This window comes from Argentina silus (assembly GCF_951799395.1).
Source record: "Argentina silus genome assembly, chromosome: 8".
NCBI classification, from domain to species: domain Eukaryota; kingdom Metazoa; phylum Chordata; class Actinopteri; order Argentiniformes; family Argentinidae; genus Argentina; species Argentina silus.
In genome coordinates, this window is record NC_139662.1 from 8,086,817 (window position 1) to 8,107,933 (window position 21,117).

The 21,117-nt window shown below is 46.4% G+C and overlaps 1 protein-coding gene across 1 annotated transcript in view; it reads left to right on the forward strand.

Moving 5' to 3' along the window:
* hspg2 (heparan sulfate proteoglycan 2) overlaps positions 1 to 21,117 on the forward strand; it is a gene marked incomplete at its 5' end in the record, with an annotated part of 86,990 nt that overhangs the window by 26,206 nt on the left and 39,667 nt on the right. The window contains 27 exons of the mRNA XM_083675567.1: positions 7,197 to 7,306; positions 7,656 to 7,714; positions 8,076 to 8,248; positions 8,567 to 8,605; positions 9,375 to 9,500; positions 9,906 to 10,091; positions 10,253 to 10,372; positions 10,524 to 10,655; positions 11,154 to 11,298; positions 12,785 to 12,942; positions 13,341 to 13,481; positions 13,759 to 13,922; positions 14,119 to 14,298; positions 14,575 to 14,771; positions 15,074 to 15,221; positions 15,509 to 15,636; positions 16,025 to 16,111; positions 16,309 to 16,367; positions 16,656 to 16,717; positions 17,083 to 17,223; positions 17,472 to 17,645; positions 17,965 to 18,144; positions 18,370 to 18,488; positions 18,679 to 18,790; positions 19,036 to 19,149; positions 19,463 to 19,590; positions 19,835 to 19,921. Coding sequence (XP_083531693.1) covers positions 7,197 to 7,306; positions 7,656 to 7,714; positions 8,076 to 8,248; positions 8,567 to 8,605; positions 9,375 to 9,500; positions 9,906 to 10,091; positions 10,253 to 10,372; positions 10,524 to 10,655; positions 11,154 to 11,298; positions 12,785 to 12,942; positions 13,341 to 13,481; positions 13,759 to 13,922; positions 14,119 to 14,298; positions 14,575 to 14,771; positions 15,074 to 15,221; positions 15,509 to 15,636; positions 16,025 to 16,111; positions 16,309 to 16,367; positions 16,656 to 16,717; positions 17,083 to 17,223; positions 17,472 to 17,645; positions 17,965 to 18,144; positions 18,370 to 18,488; positions 18,679 to 18,790; positions 19,036 to 19,149; positions 19,463 to 19,590; positions 19,835 to 19,921 — 3,469 coding nt within the window. The remainder of the gene's footprint in view (positions 1 to 7,196; positions 7,307 to 7,655; positions 7,715 to 8,075; positions 8,249 to 8,566; positions 8,606 to 9,374; positions 9,501 to 9,905; positions 10,092 to 10,252; positions 10,373 to 10,523; positions 10,656 to 11,153; positions 11,299 to 12,784; positions 12,943 to 13,340; positions 13,482 to 13,758; positions 13,923 to 14,118; positions 14,299 to 14,574; positions 14,772 to 15,073; positions 15,222 to 15,508; positions 15,637 to 16,024; positions 16,112 to 16,308; positions 16,368 to 16,655; positions 16,718 to 17,082; positions 17,224 to 17,471; positions 17,646 to 17,964; positions 18,145 to 18,369; positions 18,489 to 18,678; positions 18,791 to 19,035; positions 19,150 to 19,462; positions 19,591 to 19,834; positions 19,922 to 21,117) is intronic.

Genomic DNA, 21,117 nt, shown 5'->3' on the forward strand with positions numbered 1-21,117 from the left:
ATTGGAGGCGTGAGAATTTATATCTCCAGACTGCCGTAGTATGTCTTTCCTTGGATAAAGGCATTTATATAGTGTTTGTCATTTCAGTATAAGCAAACTGTGTTCTTATCAAAAATAATTCAAGGTAACATAAATCAATCATGAGAAATAGTTGCACCAAACGTTCATTGTCTCTAGGAGGAGAGATGTTTAGTCTGCCAGGAAGTTTGCTTTAACATTGGGGTCAGGTCAGAGAAGGGAAGATTCACATGATGCCACCTCTGTTGTCCTTGATGAAATTGAGCTCCTAGAGGACTTAATGGGTAGTGTGTCATTCACCTCTATAATACAAACTTTATCCACTGTTCAGAACCAAATTAACTGGTGTGGGTTTTCATTGGAAAAACAATGCCTGTATCATTATCATTTCCATCAGTCTTTTGTGCAGAACAGATGTTGAAACATAAGACGATACATCAATGTGATAGACCCTGTCTGATAGTGCAGCCGGGGGCTGGGAGGGTGGGGTCAAGGGACAGACAAGGCCACCCAGGATTGAGGCCTTTCTCATGGGGCGGACAGTTGGTGAGACGTGTGTGTCAGTGGCAGTGTGTGTCAGACTGGGCTCTCAGATAGTTACACTGGGGAAGAAGGACATGTAGCGGCAGCTGCAGTTATTTTGGTGGGCTCTTTGTTGTTGTGTTCTGGCCCTCTTGGAGTTGGTCATAGACTCACCAGCGTCATGGACAGAGGGTGCAGAATACAGAAAGTGCTAAAGGAAAGGAAAGGGAGGGAGGTACATGAGATAGTATAACTGGTCGGTCTTAAGAGCAGCTCAGTGGTACAAAGAGATAAGGGGAAAGAAACCGTAGCATTGTTGAAGGACACTGGCCATGTTTTTTGGAATAGTTTGTGTAAGCTTTTGATAAGAGCCTTCATTCTCCTCCATTGGTTAATAGTTCACTGCCATTATACAAAAGACACCCAAAGTATTGTCCTGAATCACTTTTCTGTGTCAGTATGAATGGTCTTACTCATCGACTCGAGCCTTGCTCCCTTGATGTTGCTGCACTGTGTTTTGCCAATAACAGAAGTGTTGCCTTGGTGAAGTGGATTTTCCCTCTCCTCTTTAGGAAACAGCCGTTCAGTGCTTTATACACGAGTGCAACATTTTATTGATGTCTAAAATACTTTTTAAACTTGAATTATTAAGGAGAGGATTATTATTATTATGATGATCTATTGATAACATTTCAATGGGCATATCCCTAACTGTAAGTTTAACCAGAACATATATCTAGGCTACTGGATACAAATATTATAAAAAGCCAGATGAAAATACAGTATGTGAATGGTGAAGCATTATTCATTGGTTCAGCTGCGTTTTTAACTGTCTCAAGGTCCCACCAGAGCAGTGTTTGTTTTGATTGTACATTACCGTTTGTCAGGGGTTTCCTGTCGCACATTTGGGAGTGTCCATTATTATAGTAATAATCCCCCCCTTAGGATTGGTTAAACCGTTTACATGTTTTCTTTCCGGTAGTTGTAGAACATAAATTACAGTTATTCTCTAGAATGGCCAAAATAATGGAAAAAACTACACACAATTCTACTGTCTTCTGTGTGGTAAAGAATTGGAGTAGGCCTACGTGTTTCTTTCGTCATTCAGATAGTACAGTAAACACTTTGTTTCAGTGAATCGTCTGAAGACTTAAAAGGAGTTTAACCACCGCTTTTTTTTCCTTTTTTTTCTTTCATGGCAATTCGATTCTGACAAGGATCACAACATTTCAGAAGCCTTTGAAGTTGCGGATGCTTCATTAACACTAATTAGGCCAGGTCACTATGAACTTGACTACCCACAAACGTTTTTTTCGGAAGGGGAGGTTTTCTGTTCTCTGTTTCCTGACAGAAACATTTAAACATTCATATTATCTCTGGAATCCTTTACTAGAAAAAAGAGCTCTAGCCATCTCCTTTAAATCCTGTCAGACCTAATCGCCATCGGCATACTGTCTTAAGCTAAACCTTTTTCATCAAGCAGGTGCATGCACAGTAGCATAGTGTAGTATTTTACTGTACATAGACATGCTGCGATTCAGTTGTATTTGTGTCCCCGCATGTGTGTTTCTGTGTGCGCAGTTGTAAAACAGCTGGATCCAGTAGACTTCCTTGATTATATAGGAGTGGCAGGCAGTTCAGGTTTATGACTTGGACTTGAAACAGGATCTGGAGTGGAGCATTATTAAAGGTTTTACCATGTATATGATTTACTTAGTGGAAGAAAAATCCTGATTTGTTGCCAGCGTCAATCAATCACTAGGCATTGGTATGTGTTGTTAGAAAATTTAATTAGATAATTTTGAAAAAGTCTCAATTGCAACGTAGGCCACAGGATATCGATTTTGATGACTTGAAATACTCTGTAAACTCTCCCATAATTAAGAATCTTGGTTTGTCTTCGGTCTACAGTTTACAAGCTCACACTCCTCAATTGTTAAAAAAAATCTCCTCAAGTAACATTTCAGTACATGTCTTGTGGTTTAACCAAAGCAGTGGGAGGACAATTGAGTCATCAGAAAAAGAGAGAAAGATCATTGATTTATTTCCCAGTGTAATATGATGCAATGCCTTTCCTTGGTGAGAAACTGACAATTTCTCCGCTTATTTCCATCCTATTGTGAAAACAGGAAATTCCCCCTCCCAGTTGACGCTCTGAAAGCCTCTATTTTAAAGGGTGGATCTCTCAAAGAGAAAATGTGAAAAGCAGACAGTGGAAGTGTGGTCGGTCTGAAGGATATCCCCTCTGTTCCAGTGACATAATGAGATAATTCCTAAGAGATCACACCTGACCTCTTTCCCTGTAGACTGTCATGCAATGTGGACTGTCATGTGTTTTCAGACAGATGGTCATTGATTGAATAAAGCCTAGTCTGCTATCAGGCATGCACTGTGAACTCTGTGAGTGAATGGTCATTAAGTACAAAGTAGCCTATTTTCACAGGCGATGTCCTGTATCACAGACACTACGCCTGTTATCCTTATATAGGCATTCTGAGGTGGAGACCCAAATAAAAGACCCAATGTGATTGGATCTTCCTCGAACGCGAAAGACACAATTCTATTGAGCCTGAGAAAGCGCCTCACTCGTCCTAGAGTTAAGCTAAGCTTAGATAGCTAGTTAGTTAGAAGTTGGAGACTGAGCAATGGAGACAGTCTAAAACAAAAAGCTTGATTGAAGTTTTACATTTAAAAACAGTGTGCTCGCTTGTGATATCTGTTTGATGCTACTGCCTGTTAGTAATAGTTTCATTTTGAACACCAACAGCCCACCCACTTCTGAGTCTGTCGTTGAGAGACTAGGCCCAAAGGAATGTACTGTAGCTTTGTACAGTAGATGGATTGCAAGATCTACTGTATGAATCAAGAATTTATATATAATTGGAAATCTCACACAGTATTAACTCTCACATCATTTCTCTTGTATCCCACTGAGTGTTTAGCTATAGGTCTACATACATTTAGATTTTCAACTGCAACATGCTCTGCACTCTTCACAGCTCATGCGAGCTATTTAAATCTGACCACTTTTGCACCTGTTTTTGTTGAGACTCTTATAGAAATCACCTCTCTAATGGTTCTATTTTCTCTTTCTCTTTCCCTCTCACTTTTGTCTTCTGCTTCCTTAACCTTTCTGCACCTGCCTTGGCTAACATGGTCCTTTCCCCCCTGATTTGTCTGACTTTTCTTGTTGACCCTTGACATGGCCCCTCTCTTTGCCCTCTCAACTCCGCAACACTACTGCCCTCCTTGCCCTGCCCCTGCCCCTTACCCCTAGCCATAGCACCACTGCTCGGACCTCCATCTCTGGGGGAGATACTGAGCCCAGCCCAGCCGGACTACAGTAAGTCCTCATACTATTCCTCCCTCTCTCTCCTAAAGCACCTTGGCAGACAGTCCTGACACCTGTTCTGTTCCGTTATGCAATCTCATTTCCACATTCACTCTAAGATATCATTCCTGGGACTCTTGGGCGGGTCGTGTTTGGGAGTCCAACTCGTGTTTCTTTCCATTCTTTCTCAAGGCTTCAATGTTTTCTGATGCCAATGGAAAATGATGGGGTTGTTCCATCTTGTAATAGATGCCATTCCCCTCTGTTGACAACACTAGGGGTTTCATCTCAAAACAATTTTGCATTACAGTTTTTCAGATGGTTTCTGAGTTTAATCTTCCCAGAAAAAAACACTTATTTTGCATTATTACATTAGGCCTGTCTTGCAAAATGGCAGTATTACGATTATTGCCACACACTGAAGGACCACTTCACTTCGAATGTAAACACACTGTTTGAGAGGATCACTGGCAGTAGATTTGTTGGCAGTATACTGTGTAGCTGAAGTGTTCTGCCATACATTAATGCTTTTTTGACATTTACATTGTGTGCTTGGGGAGAGCACAAAGAGGCTCCATTAGTATTAAGGCCAGAAGTCATTCCCAGGAGCTCCGGAGTGAGAACCAGACTTTCAAACAGAGCTGTTTGGCTGGCCACCAGCAGCAGGGTTAAGTAGCAGGGGTCCCCTCCATAAAAGCCAAAGCTGAGAAAGTGGCCCCCTGCCCCACGTCCTCCCAGAGAGGAGAAGGAGGGTCTCATTCTTGGCGGGTCCCTGGTGGGATGGGTAATGCGGTTTGAGCCTTGTTCTTATGGGCTCTCTCTCTCCTCTTTCTCTCTCTCCCTCCCTCTCTCCTCCGTGTTGGGCCGGTGCCGTAGGCGCTGGCTGGCGGGGTGGGGGGGGGGGGTGGTTGAAGGTCGAGCTGAAAGCGGCTGGGCTGCTCAATCAGGTCTTTGTCTCCTGCACAGGCCTCTGTGTGTTCAGAGGGGGCCCGCCTCACAAAGCCACCACAGTTCTGCTGCACAGCTTTAATAGCTAAATAAGTTTGTGAATTAAGAGTTTGGAATGCTATTTTTCCAGGCTCCTTTTTTCCCCCTCTCTCTCTCTCTCTCTCTCTCTCTCTCTCTCTCTCTTTCTCTCTCTCTCTTGGTTTGATTTGCCCTTGGTGGTGTTGGTCCTTGACGGGGGATTTCCCCAGATGGAAAAAGTGAGTGGTGGCCGTTGAGGAGGAGGAGAAAGCACTTCCGCCTCGGAGAGCAGAGCAGGGAGCCCTTGTTAGCAGTAGGGTGCAACCCAACGCAGTAATCAAAGGATTCTGGGCACCGACCGACTGCTCTGCATTCGCCAGGCCAGGCCGTGTCATCAGAGCGGCGAGCTCACAGGAGAGGGCTGCCGGCTGCGACGCTCCTGGCCCTGCGGCGGCGAGTGCCCACTGAAGTGATTAGATTAGCCGCGGTTCAAAAGAGGCGCTTTGATAAGTCCTTTTGATGTTCCTCCACGTCTTCTGGTGCTGTTTTCAGGCCATACATACACTATTCCTGCAGGCCCCAGCTCAGATTGGCCAACAGTCATCCACGTTCTGCTGATGCCTGCAGTTCTGCTGTGGCCTACAATCCGCTCGTTGTGTGTTTTTCTAGCGAAAGTTCAGTTTACTCTGCAACCAATGAGGCCTTTCCTCACAAGAACTGGAAGGCATCTTAGAGGAACCAGGCCACCTTGTACCAATGCAGCACTGTGTAATTAGAGGAAACTCAGCTCTGTTTGGGATGGCAGTCAGCCCTCCCCAACCCCCCCCTCACCCCCCCCCCCCCCCATAAGACCCTTAACACAATGGATGTACCGCCTTTGTGTGAGGCACACTGAATTAAACTTTTAATTAAGTATGACTTCTAAAGCTTGATAAATGCATGCTGTCAGTGTCCACACGTCTAGCAATATGTAATTATCGAGGGAGAGAAAGAGAGAGGGAAGGGGTGTGTGTGTGTGTGTGTGTGTGTGTGTGTGTTTGCTTGCGGGTGTGGACATGCATGTGTCCGTTTCTATGTGTGTGCACATGCATGTGTGCGTTACTATGTGTGTATGTGTGAGACCTGAGGCCCCAGGGCTATGCCCACATAAAACATGACTGCTCAGTGTAGCCATGGCAAGTAACATCTGACTGTAAGAAAGAACACAAATATTGACTTCCTTCCCTAACCCAGACCGCCAGCCTGAAATCAGAGGTTGGCAGGCTCATCCCAACAAGGTGTTGGCAGGAGAGTGAGAATGGGGCGCCCTCAGGGCCCAGTCTATTTAAAGGTTGATTATTTGGGAGTGGTATGGGATAAGATGTGTGACCTGGATAGGAATAGATAGAGTAGCCTGTGATAGATGCCATTATTATTAATATCACGAGCCATTCGTATTATTATTCTATTACCAAATGGCAATGGGAGACCGAATGGCAACTTTCTGGAGAGGATCGATTTGCTTTCGTTGAGAGCAGTGGTGTTGTCTACTTTGTGTTTCTTGGAAATAATGATCGTTACCATTTACGATACTATCTATGGCCAGGATTACCTACTTGCGCTGAGTGCCAGGTCAGGATAGCTAACATAGACTGTGTAGTCCATAGGTATAACCCCTGCTCCAGCCCCGGCCCTGGCCCCGCCCGGTGTGTTTGACTTTGTGGATGTGAAGGGAATGTTGAGGCCCACCTCCAGAATCATTCACAGCCTTTTTTTTTTCCACTGCAGCCGTTGGCATAGTAGTGATGCTGCCTGGGGCTCCCATTCATGTCTGTACTCTGTGAAGTCATCACCTCTTTTCTCTCTGGAAGTCTGGAGCAAACCATTGACCTTATGTGAAAAATCGGGACAATCTTGTGTGTGTGTGTGTGTGTGTGTGTGTGTGTGTGTGTGTGTGATAAAGCGAGAACTATTTGCATGGGCATATTATTTGTGAATTTCGGCGTGAGTGTGCATGTGCAGGGCTGCACGTGTGCCTCATATTAGAGCGTATGTATGGTGCAGCACTGCAGTTGTCAGTTTTAGTTACCAACCACAAGTGAGATACATAAATAGACTCTATAATTTGTATGTGGCTCTGATGTTAGCCACAGCAATGCTTGTCGATTTTCTTTCCCCGAACATCGAACCAAAGGCTTGACTGAGGGGAATTATTCAATTTATTTGGATCTTGAGAATAATACCACTAAAGGAGAAACAAACCCTATCTAAATTTGGCACACAGTATCATAACTAGCAGACAAATGGATAAGTGTATTCGCTGTGGTTATGTCATTCTGCGGTCAAGCTGATCGTTACAGTTCTCTCCCTCTGTTTCCAGTCTACTACAGAGCCATGGTGAACTTCACAGACTCCATCGTGTACGGCCCTGAGCTGGAAGACATCTACTCTTCCCCCTTCCAGGAGATCTCTGATGCAGTGGTGGACACGGTCGGTGTTATACCAGCTCTTTATTGGAAAAGCATGTCTTACCTGGCTAAATAAAGGTCACACAACTAGGCCTATGCACAGGGTCTCTAACCTTTGCACAGACCAATAGAGGATTCTAACACCTCACATTCCACTGTCCTCCGCCATGTCTGTAACCTGCCATATTGTTGACCTTGCACATACAGCTGTACTGTATGCATTAGATGTAGCCCATATACAGTTCATACGATATCAGGTCACTTTATGTGCTATAACAACACCTGAGCATGTTTACGAGACATTTAGACCCGAAATGCTGATCGATAGTCTCCCTTTGTTTGTACTCATCCAAGTGTTTTCTCCCTGACAGCTCGAGTCAGATTACAACAGGATCAAAGGCATCCAAACAGTCAATGTGGTCCTGATCAAGTAAGGACACCACCCTTCTCCAACTGGGATTATGATAACCCTTATGATTATGATATTTAGGATAACACCTAAATACACAGAAATCCTACCAGTAACCTCACCAGTATTCCTCAAGCATGGTCTTGTTTCTGCCTCTGTGGGTCCTAACAGGGATCACAACATTGTAAACAGACTTTATTTCATTAAGATGTCACCCAGGCTACTCCCCATGTTCTTGCCTCTGTAAAAACTGTCCTGACACCACACCACACCACACAACACAACACAACACACACACAGTATACCGTTGTCCTCAGTAGCTCCCTCTGTCCCACTGGACTTCCTCACCTCCTCTGTGCTCCCTGCCTCGTGGTCTCTGCAGGAAGATGGTGAGGGAGGATGGCGTGGACGTGTTTGTAGAGCTGGACGTGGGTTCTGATTACAACAATAACGATGAACAGATCCGCAGCGTGCTGTACGCCGTGGTCAAGGAGGGCGCCATCGCCTCCTACGTCACCTCTGTACAGGGCTTCCAGTTCAGACGCCTAGGAGAAGGTAAGGTCCTCAGCGCCACTGACCATAGAGATCACATCAAATGTGTTCTATTTATCCATCTAATATGGTGCTTAAGGGGGAGGCGTCTACGCTGATGTTTTTAGCATTATCCTGCTAGCATTAGCATTATCCTGCTCACATGGTCAAGTGAACGACATTACGTTGCTCAGAAGGGATTTCGTTGAGTCACTCAACGTATTCAGTATTCCGATATCATTTCCTATTGAAGCTAAGCTAGCCAAGGGTTGTCTGAAACAGTAGAGACTAGGCTAGGTGAGGAGTAGGTAGTGTCCTTAACATGTCTCTCTGGTTTTATAGCCCAAACTCTGCCCCCTGTGGAGCCCATAGCTGTGCCAGGTTTGTACTGTGTCAAGCCTGCTGCATGGTGAATGCCAGAGCTGACGTAGACAACACCGTAGCGCCTGTAGAATGTTTGAACCAAGGCATTTCTGATGACAACCGACCATCACCTCTCTGGAAATGTGTTAGTGTGTAACTGCAGTGTGAGGAATGTTATGCATGAAAGCACCTATCGAGGAGCAGACGCCTGAAACTGTTCCCAAGCACACAGTGTGGATTTGCGCCAGTAGGAATGTGGAGGATCTTTGCATGGCATGAGTTCAGAGAATCAGGGGAAAAAACATCAGCTTGCAATACGCAATGTTGCAATAGTTAAGTTATATCCCCCATCCATCTTAAATGAGGATTGGTGAGGGTTTTTTTGTTTTGGAAACAACCTCGCTGTTGATTGAGTGTTATTGAGCGTCTTGCCTACAGCTGGGTTCCATGACAGCGGGGTTCGGGGGGGAGGCCTGCACCCCCATAACAAATCAATAAGAAATGTCAATACAAATTCAAATTTCAATGTAGGCCTCTCCCTAAAAAGTCCAAATTATCTAAGTTGGACGGGCACCCCACAAAAGTCATTGGGCACCCCCAAGAATCAATGTGTAATTGGAAGCCTGGCCTGCAGTGAGCTGTTCCAGCTTTGACAAATCCCAGGGTGGTAGCTGCATTACCCCAGGAAGGTCCCCTTATTTCTAGCCAGGAGAATGATGTAGTTGCCCTAGCATTGGTTAGCATTGCATGTCTGATCCTTGACCCTTGACCCCTACGTCTCTCCCAGTGATCCCCAACCCCAGACCCTGCATGCCGGATGAGCACACGTGTCAGGATGGGGGGTGCATCCTTCTGGAATACCTGTGTGACAACAGACCTGATTGCAATGACATGAGTGACGAGCTGGATTGCGGTGAGTGGCATTGGAGGTGTGACACCACAGCAGTGGTGCCCCAGCGGTGGGTGTGACATGGTGGCGTGACATGGTGGCGTGACACGGTGGCGTGACATGATGGTGTTGGTGCTTGATAGAGCATGTGTGTGTACCCTACTAGTTACAACCCTTATCTCCTACTCCCTTGACACTTGTCTCGTCTCAAAGGCTTGAATAGGTGTAAGTAAGGTACAGTAGAGAAGATCCCATCTAGCTTGTCAGAGGACAAGGTGGACCTATTACCATCTTTGATTTGACAGTACCTATCCAATCCTCTCTGATCTACACTCTGGTATCTAGGGCGAGGGGCCATGGGGTTGTTTCTGAACAGGGCCTAGATTTTGTCCTTTACGAAAGGTCTTTAAAGCTCTGTTTGTTTTTTAGACAAGTTACGGGGCGAACCTACCCCTCCCACCACTACCCCCGTCAAGAAGCCCCCTCTCCCTCCCAGCCCCCCAGGGCCCTGCAGACTGGACCAGGCCACCTGTCAGAATGGACAGTGTATCCCACGAGACTACCTCTGTGATGGAGAGAGAGACTGCACTGACGGCAGCGATGAGTTCAGATGTGGTGAGCGCACACACACACACACACACACACACATACACACACACACACACACACACACACACACATACACACACACACACACACCCCCGCCCGCCCAAACATGCACTTAAATACATACACCCATTCGTCCTCCCCTGATGTGTGACCTCCCGTCTCCCCAGGCACCCCTTCTCCCTGTGAGCCCAATGAGTTCAAGTGTAAGAATGGCCGCTGCGCTCTCAAGCTGTGGCGCTGTGACGGTGACAACGACTGCGAGGACAACTCAGACGAGACTGACTGCCGTGAGTCTGCTTTTCAGATGTTGGGACTTCTTCCTCCAGACCACTTGATGGACAGCACCTGTACATGTCGTCAGGAAATGCTCTCCTCTCATCGGAAACCAAACATGTTGAGTAACTGAACGGTTTTTTCTCCCTACTCCTTGCATTGCAGCCACCAAAGGTCCTGGTGACACGTGTGCCCCTGAGCAGTTTGTGTGTCTCAGTGACCATACCTGCATCCCAGCCAGCTACCAGTGTGACGAGGAACCAGACTGCCCAGACCGCTCTGATGAGTATGGCTGCAGTAAGTCTCTGCCTGTTACCATCACAACATCATCATCACCCCCTCTCTTTCTCTCTCTCTTTCTCTCTCTCTCTCTCTCTTTTTCTCTCTCTTGCGCTCGTATGCTCTCTCGTTGCCTATCTGTCTCGCAAACACACACACACACACACACGCACACACACACACACACACACACACACACACACACACACACACACACACACACACACACACACACAGAAACTCTCTCTGTCCCTCCTTTTGTCTATCTGTGCCTCTCCTGTATACAACTGAAAGACAATTATCCATCTGTGGCAAAGTAGCACTCTTTGACTTTCAGGTGTTTTGGGGCCTCTGACTAAAGAGATTGAGTCACCATATACCCCACAGCATGCCCTTTATGAATTACGCGCGTGCGTGTGCGTGCGTGTGCGTGCGTGTGTATGTTTGTCACACAGCCCAAACTTGGCACTAATAATGTGCTCATCTTTTTTGGTGTTTTGCCACTTTCACTTTAAGCTCCTCCTACGGTGACCAGCCCACCAGAAGAGTCCATTCAGGCAGCGCGGGGGAAGACAGTGACCTTCAGCTGCACGGCAGTGGGTGTGCCCACTCCCATCATCACCTGGAGGCTCAACTGGGGCCATATCCCAGTTAGTGGCAGGTGAGCCTGAACATAACCCTCCAACATAGTCTGTTAAAAACCCACCTCAATATAAAAACTGTAATTGTATCTTAAACATTTGATCCTAGAAGATGGTGCTGGCATTGTTAGGTAACCATGATATGTGACTGCTTCGATTTCATACTTGGAAGAAACTGTTGAGCTGTGTCATGAGTGATATCTCTCATATACAGGGTTTAACTTGTGCATTTATGTGAAAATAAATCTTGCGTTTAATGGCTTGGAAACAGATCATAATCAGGATTATGAAATGAGTGAGTGTGCACAGTATTTGTCCACTTTCCAATCTTGTCAATCGCGCAAAAAGACAATTTCATGCATGCTGTTTCAGGTTCATACAGCACAGTACATCTGCAGACAGCCATATACGATTAGCCTGGCTAGGATGACTCATGTTTCAAACACGTCTGAGTTTAATTACTCAGTCATATCTGTGGCTTTCTCTCCGTTCATGACCTCCCACTGGAAATGAGTTTTCCATCATTTGCAATAACAGCCTCCTGCAGAGCGTAGTTTGCCAAATGTGGTTTGCTATGGTGATAGTTTTGAAACACATTTTTGCCAAATAGATCCCTCTGTCGAATGGCTGTCTCTTTTTAAAATGAAAAGTACGATGAACAGAATAGAATAGAACAGAATAGAATAGAATAGAACAGAACAAAAGTCTAGATGGACCGAGTTCAGTTCAGAGAACACGTTCAGCGTAGTAAAGAGAGTACATTCAGAGATGAATGTTTTCAGACAGACACAAGGAAGATTACCAATTGAATACAAATTCTGGTAGAGTCTCTTGCATCAGCAAAGCAATGAAGTGGCTCTTCATTGCTCTTCAAAAACATCCCTTTTGCTTAAATGCAGATTCTGAGTTACATACTGTGTGCATACATCCAAAATGTATATTCATGGATCAGGATGACATCAATATCACCATAGTCACTCCATAGCTATCACAATTATCTTAGGAATTAGGGTATTTAGACTCGATAAGTCGAACAAAGTTGAAGTAATGCCGACAAGATGGAATGGTCATCCCTGTCCTTGCATTGTGCATATGGCACCTCCATTAAGTAATGGCCCATTTTACTCTTGGGATCACCTCGATGGAATCCATAGTAATAGTGTCATTCTGTAACAAGCGCTGAAGCAATGAACACTGTGTGTGTGTGTGTGTGTGTGTGTGTGTGTGTGTGTGTGTGTGTGTGTGTGTGTGCTGAAGCTGTAGTGTCTGTTGGGATTCCATTCTATTCCCAGCCTTCTATTCCCCAACTGTCAAGTCAAGTTTTATTTAAAGTGCATTATCACGACGTCACAATACACAATACACAGGGAAAACCAAATGAAAACAGAAAATAGATCAACAATAAAAAAAGACAACAAACATTTGGCGTCAGGACAATGATGCGGACGCTCTACAGTCGACGGTGATACGTGAACACTGTACTGTTCTCTCTCTGGGTGTCCCTAGGATCTCTATGACCAGTGAGAACGGCCATGGCACCCTTACCATCAGTGATGTCAAGGAGGCGGACCAGGGGGCGTACACCTGCGAGGCCATCAACGCCAAGGGCCTGGTGTTTGGCATCCCTGACGGAGTACTGAGCCTCACACATAATCCAGGTAATGGTACTGTACATACACACACACACACACACACACACATCCCCCTCTCCCCTAGGACATACAGGGCACATGCGCTAGCATCGAGGGCTATTTTATAACACGTCTTAGCGATGACATCGTTTTGAAGTCCAGTAGTACATAAGCGTGTGAAATGTTGAAAAATGTCTTGTGTGTCACTGTGTCCCTTTCATCCAGTGTTGTCATCCTCTCTGTCCTCGTTGCCAAGACACTTTTCCTCGAACTGAGTTCATTTCAGAGAACACGTTCAGAGTAGTGAAGAGAGTACATTCAGAGATTAATGTTTTCAGACAGACACAAGGAAGAGGTGATTACCAATTGAATACGAATTCTGGTAGAGTCTCTTGCATCAGTGTTGTCATCCTCTCTGTCCTCGTTGCCAGACGACTGTTCCAGCGGTCATTTCAAAATCGATGGCCGCTGTGTGTCGTGCTTCTGCGCCGGCATCTCCAAAAACTGCCACAGCACCGGGCGCTACCGCAACCAGATCAGCCTGCGCTTCACAGACGAGGACGATTACAAAGGTACTGAACCACCACTGAAGGCCTACTACATACATAGTATATGTGACTGACAGGATTGTTTAGACGAAATGACATTTTGCTGAACTCCAGCCTTTGAGATGTTTATTTTTTGTTGACATCACCTTCGAAAGAGCGTGACGAAAGTAAAACAAGATAATTGAATCATGAAATAAACTATAAGGAATGCTCTTCTTGGTTTGTTGACAGTTTGTCTTTTTTTTTCTCTTTTTCTCTCTCTCTCTCTCTCTCTCACTCCCTGCCTGTCTGTCTCTTCTAGGAGTGAACGTGACATTCCCCTCTCGGCCGGGCACCCCTCCTCTTTCCTCCACTCAGCTCCTCATTAACACTGAGATGGAGGAGTTCCAGCTGGTCGACCTATCACGCCGTTTCCTCGTCCTCGACTCCTTTTGGAGCCTCCCCCGCCAGTTCCTGGGCAACAAGGTGCAACAATTTCACGACGACATTACTATAGACAAGTATAGCGGTTTGTGGGATTAAATCCTAAAACCTTAAACATTCTCGTCTCCGTGAGACTGAAGGTCATCTCTCACAAGAGAGACCTGGGAAAACGTGTTGACTCTGGCTTTTCCATGTTATAATGAAATTAAAATAAATGAATCGGTGTGTGTGTGTTTAGATTGACTCCTATGGAGGATCCCTCAAGTACAAGGTGCGTTACACTCTGGCCCGTGGGCTGACCGAGCCTGTGGAGAAGCCGGACGTGGTCCTGGTTGGGAGCGGTCGCAGGCTGGTCTACCGCAGGGGCAACCCCACCCCCTCCAGAGTAGTCAACCAGAAGGAGATCAAATTCACTGAGGTGGGTCCATCTCTCAATCACTACATCACATGCGCATACAAATACTGTAACTCCATTTGACTTTCATACCCCCTACCAAAGTCTGCCTTTCAATAGTGCCAGGAGTTTTTCATGTGACCTGACCAGGGAAAACTGGTCCCTAATTGATCACATGGTCAGGAAGAACCCGTGGCTTTATCTATGAGTCAAAATATACCAGTCTAGGCCTTACATGCTGTATGATGATCGTTGGCTGAACCTTGAATGGGTATGTTGTTGTTGTTGTTGTTGTTTTAGGAAAACTGGCAGCAGTCCAACGGCCGTCCGGTGAGCCGTGAGGACCTGCTGATGACGCTGGCCAGCCTGGAGAGCGTCAGCATCCGCACCATCTACGACAACCACATGGTGAGCGTGGCGCTCAGTGACATCATCATGGACACCACCACCGCTGAGTTCAGCAATTACGGTACCGCCAAGGACGTTGAGGAGTGCAGGTGAGACCCCCCCAGACTACACACACACATACACACACCTGGAATCTGGGATTTGACATACAGTACAGTTGACGTCTAGAAATGTATCGTCATTGTTTGTCGTTAAATGCACTGTTGTGTATGTATGTATTCATAATGGGACAGAACAGGTGAACCACTACGCACTGAAACAGAGTTTGCACTTATCCAATATGCACCACCAAACTGTATTTATGTCATATCCGCATTGGTCTTTGACTGTATTGCATTGTCTATGTGCATGGAGGGAGGTGAGGGTTAAACAACGTGTGTGTTTCTCCCAGCTGTCCTCCTGGCTACTTTGGCCTGTCCTGTGAGATGTGCTTGTCTGGTTTCGATCGTGTCCCTGGTGGGAACTTCTTTGGGACGTGCGCTGGCTGTAACTGTAACGGGCACGGCAGCGCCTGTGACCCAATCAGCGGACACTGTCTGGTGAGGGCTCGAGATTGGACAGCATGACTGTCAATCAGTCGCCTCTGCATTTAGACACTCTTCAACCTGTTATGTCAGGAAGCGAGTGAATGTATCGTAAAAGTGTTAAGTTGTTAAGTGTTAAGTTGTCTCGAAGCCATTCTGTAGTGTAGGTTGAATTGACTACCTTACTGTAGTAGAAGCCTACAGTAGCATCCAACCTTAAATACCTGATATATTTATGAAGTGCCATGGTAAATGGTGTGAACATGGGAGTAACTGAGTGATGTTTGATTTCCCTCCCTCAGAGCTGCCAGCACAACACCGAAGGACCTCAGTGTGACAAGTGTCGACCCGGCTACTTCGGTGACCCCAGACGAGGTCGCGCTGATGACTGCAAACCCTGTCCCTGCCCATACGCTGAGACGTCCCGCCGGTAAGAGATCACCGCAAGGTCACACATCACGCACACACACACACACACACACACACACACACACACACACACACACCTACACACACATGGCCACACATACACACACACACACACACACACACACACATGGCCACACACACACACACACACACACACACACACACACACTCACACACACACACACACACACATGACGACATGGACATGGAAAGAGCTTTTTCAACACAGCAGGTTGTATACTATACGACTCTCTTGGGTGGATTTGCCCTGAAAAGAACACTGGCTTATTCATTAGTCTGGGCCTCCCAGTGACCTGTCTGCCACCCATTAACAGACTGCTACATTCAATATGAAAGTAATGTTTAACGGCTGTGATGTTTGTTTGTAGATTCTCTGACACCTGTTTCCTGGACCACGACACCCAGGCCACTTGTGACGCCTGCAAACCTGGCTACACAGGAAGACGCTGTGAAAAGTGAGGATATGACATCATGCCCTTTTTCTGTAGATTTGCGCCCAACTTTAAGCAATGCATTGTTTACTTTATAATAATTTGGCCAACAGTATATATATATATATATATATATATATATATTAACAACATGGATATGTATATGAATAGTTTTATATAGATGAAGACCGATGAAGACATTTGTCCACATTTTCCCCCAGGTGTGCTTCTGGTTATCAGGGTAACCCACTGCAGCCCAACGGGAAATGTGTCCGAATCCGTGAGTCCTTGGTCTCTTTCTTACCCGTTTCGTAAAATTCTGCACTTTAGTCATGAAGTTCCCAGCAAAAAAAATCTGCACTTTATGGTATCTTTCAGGCTTGTACTGCGTCTTTAAGGCCCTCTTGACACGGTGTAATTATTAACATCAGTCATGCATGCTGAGGAGCTGAGCCATACTGTATGCGGTCATTGACCGAGAATGCGCAGTGGCTGGAACACTCCCAGGTGCTCCTTCCTCTGATCCCCATATCATCTCATGTCATCTGATTCTCCACCCCTCCCTTAGCCAACTCCAAGTGTGACAACAGAGGAACAGTTAACTCCAACAGCAGGCCCTGCAGCTGCAAGGTAACAGAGACTGTAGTACAGTGGGTCATGGTTATGAATGTGAATTTCTCGAACGCTCTCTATTACCAACACTGCACTGCACTCCGTTGTCTAGTCATAATAACTGACTTGAGGCTATATCTGTTTTATGAGCATATTTTTATGATAGAAGTGGTGAGCCAGACAAGGCAAATATGCCAGATGTACCGCTGTGTGTATATGTGTGTGTGTATGTGTGTGTTGTGTATGTGTGTGTATATGTGTGTGTGTGTGTTGTGTCTGTGTGTGTGTGTATGTGCGTGTGTGCGTGCGTGCGTGCGTGCGTAGGCATGTGCACCTGCGTATGATTGTGCTCGCACACATGCTAACGTGTGTGTATGTTGCAGTCCAACGTGGTCGGATCCCTGTGTGACGAGTGTAAGAGTGGGACGTTCCACCTGACGGACGCCAACCCAGAAGGCTGTCTGCAGTGCTTCTGTATGGGCGTCACCAAGCAGTGTGCCAGCTCCACCTGGAGCAGAGACCAGGCACGTAGCCCTCTCCTACCGGTTACAGGACTACATTCAATCAAACCCATATTGCAGTACAACCAATATATTATAAACATACCAATGTTACTGTGGTAAAAAAGAAAAAATCAAACGACTATGCATTGAGTCTGGTTAAAATGCTTCTGAGCACTTTTGGTTTGGTTTCTGCGACCAAAGGAGAGAGAGAAAAGGAGAGTAATGTGTGTGTGTGTGTGTGTGTGTGTGTGTGTGTGTGTGTGTTGCAGGTCCGTGGAGGCGTGAACGGACAGCTCTTCTCCCTCTCCAACAGTGCCAACACTAGGACCATCACTCAGGGCATCAACCAGAGAGGTCCCTCTGAGGTGTCCTACCGCTCTTTCTCTGACGTCCCCAAAGACATCTACTACTGGGTCCTGCCCGACAGTTTCAGGGGAGACAAGGTGAGAGAGAGAGTGTGTGTGTGTGTGTGTGTGTGTGTGTGTGTGTGTGGAGAAGAGGAGGAGAGTCCCCCTCTCCCTCAGCAGATGAACAGTGTGAAGTCAACGTCCTCAGAGTCTCAACCTGTGAGAACTGTAAAGGTTTTAACACTTCCAGACTCTCTGCTTCTGGTTGGAATTCATGGTCATGCCCTAACATGTGTTTCATGTGATGTGTGACCTTTCTCTGATTGTGTCTGTTGGTGAAATACCTTTCCACCATCGCCCCGCAGTCTGAGACCAGAGCCCTTACCTAAACTCGAACTCTGCATGTTGTTGCTAGGTGACAGCCTACGGTGGGGAGCTGCGCTACACCGTGCGTTACGAGCCGCGCCAACGCTCATTGGTGATTGACGGACAGCCCGACGTGGTTCTCCAAGGCAACGGCATCTTCCTGGAACACTTCACCGAGGCTAAGGCTCTCCCCCGCGTCCCAACAACTGTTTCTGTGACCTTCAGAGAGGTGTGTGTGTGTGTGTGTCTGTGTGTCTGTGCATGCGTGAGTGTGTGCGTGTCTGTGTGTTTGTTTAACAAGTGATTACAAACTGTTGTAAACTATGTGCCATTATGGAATAGCAGTGTAGTTTTGGTTGCATATCTTGTTTTAGATTAACATTAATCCCATATCCCGATCCTAATCTTCAGCATAATCCTTACTAAATCTCCTTGTTTCCCTCTTCTCTGCCAGTCTGCATGGAGGCGTGCCGACGGACAGCCCTGTACTCGTGAGCACCTCCTAATGGCCTTGGCTGAAACTACCGTCTTCATGATCAGAGCCACCTATGCAGACAACATGGCTGAGACCAGGTAAAAGAGACTGGAGGACCTAAAATGATTTAAAGGTAGTGTTCCACATGATGATGATGATGATGATGATGATGATGATAGGAAGGAATTCACATTCATAACGGAATACAGACTCAGAATGAGTAATTCACACCTGGTCTAGTGGTTTGGTTGTCTCGCCTGTCTCCCTCACTGCTTGTGTGTTGTGCAGTGTCTCAGACATCAGGATGGACATTGCAGTGCCCCATTCCACAGGCAACGAACGGGCCCTGGAAGTGGAGGAGTGTGCCTGTCCGCAAGGCTACAAAGGACCATCGTGCCAGGTACTGTATACCCTCTCTCTCTCTCTCTCTCTCTTACACACACACACACACACACACACACACACACACACACACACACACACACACACACACACACACACACACACACAGTGGAAAGTATTGTCTTGGAAAAAACCTGGAGTGGAATCTCTTGTAATCTCTTGTCTCACTGTAATGGAACAATGAGACAAGCTATCCATTGTCCTCACACGTCCATGGCCTGAGGTCTTTTTCCATGCCTGCAGGAGTGCGATTCTGGCTACACCCGTACAGGCTCTGGGCTCTACCTGGGTACCTGTGAGAGGTGTGACTGCAACGGTCATGCCAACGGCTGTGACCTAGAGACGGGCGCGTGCTTGGTAGGTTACAGAACACCTCCCTCCTCCCTCCTATGCTAGCCAGAGGAGCACCCGTCTGCTTTGATGTCAGCTATGGAATGTGCTAATGGTTTCTTGGCGAATCTCGACATGTAGAAACAAACTCGTATCTCAGAATTGGATTTTACTCTTCCATGGATAAAACTCTCCTCCGTGTGTGTGTGTGTGTGTGTGTGTGTGTGTGTGTGTGTGTGTGTGTGTGTGTGTGTGTGTGTGTGTGTGTGTGTGTGTGTGTGTGTGTGTGTGTGTGTGTGTGTGTGTGTGTGTGTGTGTGTGTGTGTCTCCCCTCTTGTAGCAATGTCTTCACAACACGGCCGGGCCAAAGTGTGAGCGTTGTCTGCCTGGTTTCTATGGCAACCCTTTGACAAGCAACCCTCAGGCCTGCCAGCCCTGCCCCTGCCCTGGAACCACTCCCAGCAACCAGTGAGTTCACTCTTACTTCACTGTTCACACTTCAACCTTTACATGGACGACCAGCTCTCTAATCCTACTATGTAATTGCTATGTTATAACATAGTAAGGGAAAGATGAGGGGATTATTTACTCCACTTGTTGTGCTCCTGAGACCATACAATTACTTGAATACAATGTTGTTACCACAGTAAATACAGATTTATGACACAGGTATAGGGGAAATTTGATAACCAAAGTGTATGCCTTCCTGCAGGTTCTCCCAGTCTTGCTATGTGGAATCAGATGGTCAGCCCACCTGTGACAAATGCCCCCAGGGTTTCACTGGCCGCCGTTGTGAGAGGTAAGACTGTCCTCACGGTCAGCTGACTGGTCACTAGTCAGTAGTTTGCGGTGATGGGCTGGCCGAGCAAGGCAGGCAGAGGTGACTGGCTGGCACCCAATGGTTACATAGAAAGGGTTCATTTAAAGCATGTCTGTCCATTGCATCCCTCTTGTCTTTTCACCCAGTCGTGATTGAGTGGTATCACAGTGGAGTGGAATGGGAGAAGCAAACCTCAAATCAACGCCACCCATTCCAATGTAGTAAAAGTGTCTATGTGTTGGGTTTGTTTACATGGTAGCTGCTATCCCTTGCGTTCTGCCGATGACACCACGTCATTGTGTGATTTTCTGTTCTGTTCTGAGATTGTATTCATCAATGGGGATTTGTGTGTAGAATGTGTCTTTAAGATGTACAATGGGAATAGTTTAAGTGAGGTGTGGTGACAAATTTCTTGTGTTTGGCCTCAACTTGTGTTATCACTGTAATGCAGCCAACAAGCCAATGAGCGGTCAAACATAGTCCTTTGGGGTTTGGAGTTGTACTGTAGTTGTGTCCTGAGGAAACCTTTTGTCACATGGTTTTGCTTTTTCTCTCTTCTGCTTTAGCTTCAGTGCTTTGCCAGACCCTTTTCATGCGCTGCTTTCTGCCCTAGCTGTGCTTTACCGGTTGAGAAGTTATATGAATCTGTGGGCTAATGTGGTCAGTGTTTATGCCTGGGCTATGTTTACATATTCTATCTTGGAGGCATAAACGTACTGTAGAGGTGGCATTTCTAAGTGATAAAGTCATGTCTGTGTGATAAATCTTTGCTACTCGAAGTGCAAAGATGAGGTGACTGGGTAGAAGAACAACATGCATTCTTCATTCGTGAGTTTTGATAAGCTGACCCACCATATCTGATTTTAATGTTCTGACATTAAGAAAAAAGAATCCTGACAATTGTGGGGACCCATTCCTTGATGAGGAATTCCTCCCATTGGGATGCGGTGAGGCTGTGTTCAACTTCAGCCTTGATAAATACCTGCCCCTAGACGGTAGTGGGGAGGAGGAGGAGAGTGACGACAGCGATGACTACAGGACATCCACCACCCTCCCCAGAGACATTGGGACATCCAGTGTCCCCACACGGAACCTGCTGTCCACTACCATTCGCCGCACCCGAACCACACGTCCAACCACGCGTCCAACCACGCGCCCAACCACGCGCCCAACCA